Source organism: Neolamprologus brichardi, chromosome 18 (assembly GCF_056152115.1).
Source record: "Neolamprologus brichardi isolate AB-2024 chromosome 18, ASM5615211v1, whole genome shotgun sequence".
Classification (NCBI taxonomy): Eukaryota; Metazoa; Chordata; class Actinopteri; order Cichliformes; family Cichlidae; genus Neolamprologus; species Neolamprologus brichardi.
Genome location: NC_142121.1, coordinates 454,608 through 462,500, shown reverse-complemented (window position 1 = coordinate 462,500; position 7,893 = coordinate 454,608). Strand labels below are relative to the sequence as shown.

The 7,893-nt window shown below is 48.4% G+C and overlaps 1 protein-coding gene across 1 annotated transcript in view; it reads left to right on the top strand.

The window, feature by feature from the left end:
• Positions 1-3,174, top strand: part of LOC102785081 (erythroferrone) — an 11,983-nt gene extending 8,809 nt beyond the window's left edge. The window contains exons 6-8 of the mRNA XM_087831913.1: positions 830-911; positions 1,032-1,110; positions 1,990-3,174. Coding sequence (XP_087688039.1) covers positions 830-911; positions 1,032-1,110; positions 1,990-2,088 — 260 coding nt within the window. The 3' untranslated portion in view covers positions 2,089-3,174. The remainder of the gene's footprint in view (positions 1-829; positions 912-1,031; positions 1,111-1,989) is intronic.
• The last annotated feature ends 4,719 nt before the right edge of the window (positions 3,175-7,893 follow it).

Here is a 7,893-nt window from a genome sequence, read left to right as displayed (position 1 = left end):
TTTAGAGCTATACCTGTAGCATTCTGCTATTGCCTTCATAGTAAATTTCTGTATCAGTCATATGTTTTCTTTCTGTCTGCTAACCTCAGCTAACGCCAGCTAACAGTGTTAGCTCGGTGGTGAGTAGCCTTCAGTAATAGCAACAGCACATCACAGAGACTGAACATGACCCAGGTAGCTACCACAGCTAAAACAAGCTAGCTGCAGTCGGCTAATGTTAGTTTTTAAACAGAACGTACTTCCAGATGTTTCTTTAGGTTGGAGTCTTTGACGCTGAGAGCAGCTCGGTTGCTGACAGAGTTTGCATTGCAGATTTCATCCCTCTCTCCTTTAAATGTGGTAAGAAATGTGTTCCTGCCCGTGCACTGCTGGCTCACTGTGCTGGCTCCGGGTCCCACCAACATCAACAGGACGCTGACATTAGAGAGGGCATAGCCTAACGTATGAAACATTAATCCATATATTTCAACAAAGTAGCTGTATTCTGATTATCACCTTTTTAAACGGTAACTGTAACAAATACAGTTACTCATATTTTGTATTTTAATTACGTCATGCTGGTACATGTATTCTGTTTCTGCCCAACACCGACGAGCACAAACATCGAGACGGACTCAGCTCCAGGCCGGTCGGCCACATCATGATCGGGGTGGATCTACAGGGGCACCACCCCTGTAGATCCACCCCTGATCATAATTATATTTACACCAAATTTCATTCATTTTATTGTGTTGAGACAGAAAACTGATGAATTAAGGAACTCAAATAAGAGGAAGGAGCCGGTTAGCAGCAGGATGCAGCTTGTAACTCTGCTGTGTGTGTGTGACAGAGTCTGGTGACCGAGTGCAGGTGCGACTCAGAGACAGCGTGAAAGCAGCCATCTGCATCGAGTCGCTCTGCCAGAGCAACCTGTGAGTGCCCGTCCTCTGACAGCTGTTATCATTATAAAATAATCTACTGCACACACATGACTGGTGATGTTAGCCCCGCCCATGGCACTGATTGGATGCTTTTTGCTGTTTCTTGTGCAGCTCTGTGGAGTCGGTGATGGGCGTGGCAGCTGGCGGAGGAACGTTCAGCATGTTGCTAACAGGAACGCTGTACCTGCAGGTAGGACAGCATCAGAGCGTCGCCCTACACCAAAACACACCACACAGCACAGCCAGGCGTTTACAGGAAGCAATGCAACACCTTTAACAGAGACATTATGTGAGGGGAGGACGCACTACTCTGAGAATCCTACATAAAAAGATGGACGATGTCCAAATCATGTCACACCGTCAGATCACCTGGATTCTTTAACGACCACATGAAACCTCGAGCAACAAGTAAAACACGATTTCTGCACGACTCAGCAAGTCGGAGCACGTGAAACACTCCAGAGAAGACTTGATGTTATAGTCCAGGTGCATCTTGTTGCAGCTGCACATTAATGCCTCTGGTGCACAGCTGGAGATGCTCCAGATGTAAATACAGAGCAAACCTGTTTTCATTCTGTTAGCGCCGCTTCAATAGAAACAGTGGCGTGGTCATTCATGCACACGGCGTGCTCCGGGGTCTGTGCAGGTGAGACGGCTCCGAGCTCGTCAGTCCTGAACCTCCCCGAGCAGCATTAGAGTTAAAACGCTGTGTAAACAGAGAAAGCACAGAAGCACGTGATCCTCGGCATGTCTCACCAGGAAGGAGTCAGAGTAGCAGGCATGCAGCTGTGAGCATATCAGTGCTCCTCCTGCATGTGGCGCTGAGAGGTTTCACTGATCCTGCAGCTCAGGTGAGCAGGCGGCAGGTGTTACCTGAACAAGTGTGCTGCAACATGAATGGATTCACAGGACAAACTGAAGCTGCACGATGCTGATGTCAGCGTCACTCACTGTCACTGTTTGGTCATTTATCTTTAAACAGAAGCTTTTATATATTTGTCTGTATTAATTGTGTGTGTGTGTGTGTGTGTGTGTGTGTGTGTGTGTGTGTGTGTGTGTGTGTGTGCAGGCGGGAGAGTACGTGTCGGTGTTCGTGGATAACGCCACGGGCTCGGCCATCAGCATCCTCCAGGACTCTCTGTTCTCTGGGATCCTGCTGGGAGTCTGAGTCACATGACCGCTGCCATCAGCAGACAGACTCTCCTCTGTGAGGTTCACCTGAGCATCATCGTCGTCGTCTTCACCCTTTTACCTGAATGGGAGCGCTGCTGTTTTGTGGACCTCCACCTACTCCAACCTTCCTGCATCCACCGATGGAGCGACCACACCTGGAAACCTTCAAACAAACAAAACTTTGAGTCATTTCAGTGAGAACTTCGCTGAACACTTATAGTTCAGTCATGTGACGACCATCAACATCTGTCCTCGGTGGCGTCTCCATCCCAGTGACAGCTACACCTGCTCTGCATCTTCACTGTTGGCTAAAAGACAAAAAAGACAAAAACAAATGTAGCTTAACCTGTGCACCTGCAAGCTGCTTTGCAACCCACCTCCACCATAGCGCCTCCTTTTTCTGTAGGGAGCTACAATTGCTCTCAGAGGTCCCAGAACTCAGCCAGGCGTGCGAATAGAAATGAAAGCAGATGGAAACAATCTTCTTACTACAGCGATGAGAATATTAACCCACTACTAGTGCCCGCTTTAAGGTAAACATGTCCACCACGGAGTCTAACGGCTCCATCAAAGAGAGAGTGACTGCAGCGCTGCCGGTTTCACAGGCGGCGCCTTGTTAGCGGGTCGAAGGTCAGGTCTGCTCATGTATAACTCCTGTGCATGTGCTGCTGTGGCCTTCAGGCCCTGCAGCAGGTCTGTGTCTGCAGGACGTTAAAAGAAAGCAGCACTGTGTGTGGAAAAGAGCACATTTCTAAAATAAGCGTCACAGTAAGTTTCCACAGTGTTTCCACCCTCGCTGACACTGAGGAGCCTGTGCTCCGCTGGCTCGGCCTCAGTTTTCCATCCACGCTGCAGCGCTGGTGCTCGCTGTCGCTTCAGGTCACCGCCTGCTGGTCATCAAAGGAACTGCAGCTGTGACGGCCACTCGCCACACTGATGACGATTATTTCATACGAAGTCATCTGAGGACAAACTTGTGTTTATCTGTACAGGCCGACTCCATCATTGGGTTTCACTTTCTTTTGATATTTATTCTCTCAGTGAAAAATAAAAGTTTCTCTGCTGCTGTCAGCATTTCTTATTGATCTTTATTAAAACTTTATTTTAGTGGGTATATAAAAAGCATTTACAGGACTGATAATATTGCCATATTTCTCCTGTAAACTTCAGAGAGATCAGCCGTCACTCAAACCAGCTTTCCTCATCATCCTGGTCTCACAGCAGGCCGTGCTGCCGTGTGATTGGCTGATGAGCAGTGTCACAGATGTGACAAAGCGGCAGTGAGTGACTGACAGCCTGCATCCACGTCACACATGAAAACCAGGTGTTTTATTTCTATGTAAGCTCTAAAAACGTTTTCAAAAGCAGCCCCGGCAGCACGGCCCGCTGCGCACCAACTGGGATTCGATCAGTGGTGAAAATGAAGCCGGCGTGCTGAGCGATGTTCTCCTGCATCGCGCTGACGCTTCCACCTCTGACGCTCCAGCCGAGCCTTCTCTGACTGCAGCTTCCTATAAACACCAGCTCCTCCTCCAACGCTCAGACAGTGGAAACATGTGCAGACATGCACGTGAATTCAGGAGAAAAGGCCAAAAGCAGAGTTTGTACAGTTGCTGTGAGCAGCTTCAGCTCTGTGAGGATCTGCAGTTCTCCAGGCTTCCTGAAGGGCTTCCCATCAGGATGATCCCACTCTGCTCCAGCCTGACAGAGTTCCCCTGTGTGTTTCTGTCCAGGTTGTAAAGCACTGCAGTTTGTTTGGATCGCTGTCATGCTGAAACATGAAGCTGATGTTTCCAGATGTTCCTGCATGGTGGATCAAACACCACCGACTGACAGAGCACGGCTGCAGACTCCTCCTCCTGACCTCCTCGTACACACTGACCATGATGTGGATCCTGTTGCTCTGACCTTCAGTCCAGCTCTTCTGTGGTTTTCAGACCTCATCCTCCATGAAGATGGCTTCCTGACAGCCTCACACTTTCACATCTCCAATGAAGCTTCAGCAAATGATCTGCTGAAGGTCTAGATGGTCTCTCCTGTGTCGGGTCTTTCAGATCCGGTTCCTCTGCTTCAGTTTTCAGCAGCTTTCCGCAGCTCTCTAAAGGACGCGCTGCACGCCGCTCTGACAGGTGCTCTCTGTCAACATCCTGTTGGTACATTAACTCTATTTGTGTCCTTGTGTGACAGGCTGCTGGTAACAACATTTAAAACGGGTTCTTTGCTCCACACGGTTCAGAGTTCGAAACGTTTGGTAAGAATGGTTCATAGGTCAGAGGTTGTGAAAATGATGGGGTACGAGGACTGATCTGTGTGCAGAGCTCCGCTCAGCTTTGCATTTATTCTGTTATTAGGCTGCTGCAGACGCAGTGTGATCACATCTCTGCTGTGCACAAAACCTCTGACAAACACAATCAGAGGGAAATCTTCCCAGTACAGCCGCTCCGCTCACATGTTGCGTCTTGTTAGCAGCTCATCAACACGCCGCCGTCGGCTGGCTCACGGCTGGCGGTAAAGCTGGAGATGACCTCCAGAATGAAGTCACAGCTCGAGTATAACAAGCATCTGCTGCCTCCACCCAGCGTCTCTGAGACAAGCCCTCCATTCACAGCTGCACACGCTGCTGAATGCATGCTGTGTTCAGAGGAGGGTCGAGGTGAGATCATCGTGCTCGTAAAGTGGCGCCTTACGCTTGGCGCCGAGCCACGCATACACTCACACAGGCTGGGTTACCGTACAAGGCGTGTCGACAGAATAATGAGGGCTGCACGCCGCCACTGCTGACAGCACGCCTCGTAACACACGCACACACACACACACGCACACGCATGCGCATGCACGCACGCACGCACACGCACACACGCACGCACACACACACACACACGTGAGCAGACTTGCTGTAAACAGACGCGGTGTGACCACATTTACAGCAGATGAGTTTTGTTAAGCTGCCAGCGAACACAAAACCAGGCTGGGCGTCCACAGCCACCCTGTGAGTTTATTTATCTAGGACACGTTAATAAACATGTAAACATACCAGATTATAGCCAAAGGCTAATTTCCAACTGTTGTCCAAAAACATATTAAAAATAGACAAATTATTCATTAAAAAGTTCGTAATTCATACATAATAAGAACTCCACCAAACTCTTCTCTTCCCAAGTAAAACATTAAAACTACACAACTTATACCTGATCTCACACTTGATTTGTCCATAACCAGACTTTAACCTTAAACAAGCTGAATGTCGAGCATTTTCTAACGGAGGACGACTGTTCCACCGTGGACAGAGAGGACGTTCTGCCCAAACGCTCCGTCTGTAGCTCGAGTGGTCTGAGCTTTCTTTATGCCTAATGAACAGCTTCAGTGGTGGTGGAGCGCGGGAGTGTAAGACTCTATATATTAAACACTCTTTTAAGTTTCACTAAGTTATTGAAGTTCAGTAATTTATGTTTTTGGTGGTGGGAAGTCGGTTTTTTGTCAAGTAGATTTAAACGTCTTTTATAAATGTTTTCAATAGTTTTAAGTGTTGTTGGACAAACAAGTGACCAGGACGTCAAACAATAGTCCATATGAGAGATGATCATTGAGTAAAGATACGTTTTTGCAACATTCATATTTAAGTTAAAATTTCGATTGTTAAATTTAAGTACCTGGGACGCTTTATTTATGTGACTCCTGAAGGATGATGTTGGGTCTAGAATGACCCCAAGATGTTTAAATTCTGGAGCTAATTCAAGCTCTGCTCCATCCAGGAATATGTTTGACTGCTTCAGGTTTCAGGGGCGGTTTGAAAAATACATGCAGACAGTTTCTGTTCAACATTAGAGTCCTCCAGCCAGCTGTGCATTAATGCTAAAGCAGCTGTAAGATCTTTTGCCACCTGCTGGACACTATTTGCTTGCGTATATATAACTGCATCATCCGCATACATTTGAGCAAATGTATTTGGACAGACTTCAGGTAAGTTATTGATAAAGAGAGAACAATAAGGGCCCAAGAACGGATCCTTGAGGAACCCCTGTATCACAGTCTAAACATGGAGATTTAACCCCGTCCAACACCACACACCGTTTCCTGTGTGAGAGACATGAGGCAGACGTAACTGATAAATGCTTTAATGTGGAAAAACATCCAAACGAGGGTCATGAAACGAGCGACTGTGGCATCAACACACAGACGTCATGGCAACATCGGGACTGAGTGGTTTCTGCAAGCTGTTTGTTTTCTTTGCACTAATAGTTGCAGACTGGACATCAGGTAAAATCAGGAATTTGGTGCACACATTTGAATTTTGGGAGGTTTTGAGAAATCCAGCTTTCCAAACGCAGCCGCTGGTTTCAATCAACTCCTTCAGACAGACGAGAGCCCCGGACTACGAGGGAACTCCACAAACCCAGGCTAGCTGTGCCTTAATCTGGATTCACTTATCCCAGCAGTGGCAGTGAGGAGCCGGTACATCAAGCTGGTTAAAGGGAGGGGCTTTCACCATCTGCCCAACCACAAACATGGACGGGTGCGCTGGCTGCAGAGTGTCTGAATACAGACTGGCAGCATGGGAGCAAACGCAGTGTGACTGAGTAAAACTGGAAAACAGCTGCTGTGCCAATAAAAGAACGTGAGAGTAAATTCCACATGACGGCAGTTTTGAGTGAAACAGTTGAACTGTTCCACGGGCTCAGCCTAAAACCGTCTTTCAGGATCGGAGACAGCATAAATATCATCTGCACATATTAAACTCAGTCAGTATAGACAACAGTAGCAGCCTGTCAACAAACAAATGCACAAAAAGAGCAGAAACAAATAAGCGCATTGTTTCCATCCAACAATTCACACTTTAACTGACAGTAAAGTGCATCACTTACACCAACCTGCTCACAGCACGTGACCGTGGCGCCGTGGCGTGTTCAGAAATCATCATGAACACGGAGTCATCGCACCACAAACTCAGGCTAAATACAGCAGCGTCTTACACTTTTCCAGCACATTAACCTCATGTGTGGATAGCCACGCCTACTTTTGTAGCCTCTAACTCTCCAGTGCTGCCGCTCCAGCGCAGTGCGTGACACAAACCAGAGTACATGGTTTGGCTCAAAGCGGCTCTTAAAGGGACAGTTTACCCCCAAAACACGAGGTCTAGTCGTCACCATGACAAACAAACACAGGCAAACAGCTAAAAACACAATCACCTCTTCTTAAACCTTTTTATGTTCACCGTTCACCGTTCATCAGGCTGGTCAGTCGGTCGGCCATCAGCCACCTCATGGCCCTCCTCGATAGACGCAGCTGACGTTAGCACTTCTCAGAGACGACCTCTGCGCTCCTGGACCGAGAGCCTGGCCTGCATCGCTGGCCGGCGGCCGAGGACAGCTCTGACACCATCAGCTGAGAGCGCGTGAGCAGCAGGGGGCAGCAGCTTCTACCTGACGCCGATGGCCTCTTGGGTTTTGCAGTCAGCGTGTTGTTTGAATGTGACTGCTGACTCCTTTATTCTTCCTCAGCAGCAGCAGCACTGCTGCGACTGTTTTGCGCCTCAGCTCCAGGTGTTGTGCTAGCCCAGGGGTGGGCAATCTCAGTCCACGAGGGCCGGTGTCCTGCAGGTTTTTGATCTCAGCTTGGGTCAACACACCTGAATCACATGATTCGTTCGTTACCAGGCCTCTGGAGAACTTCAGGACATGTTGAGGAGCTAATTTAGCCATTTGAATCAGCTGTGTTGGTTCGAGGACACGTCTAAAACCTGCAGGACCCCGGCCCTCGTGCACTGAGATTGCCCAGCCCTGTGCCAGACAGTGATCGTGAT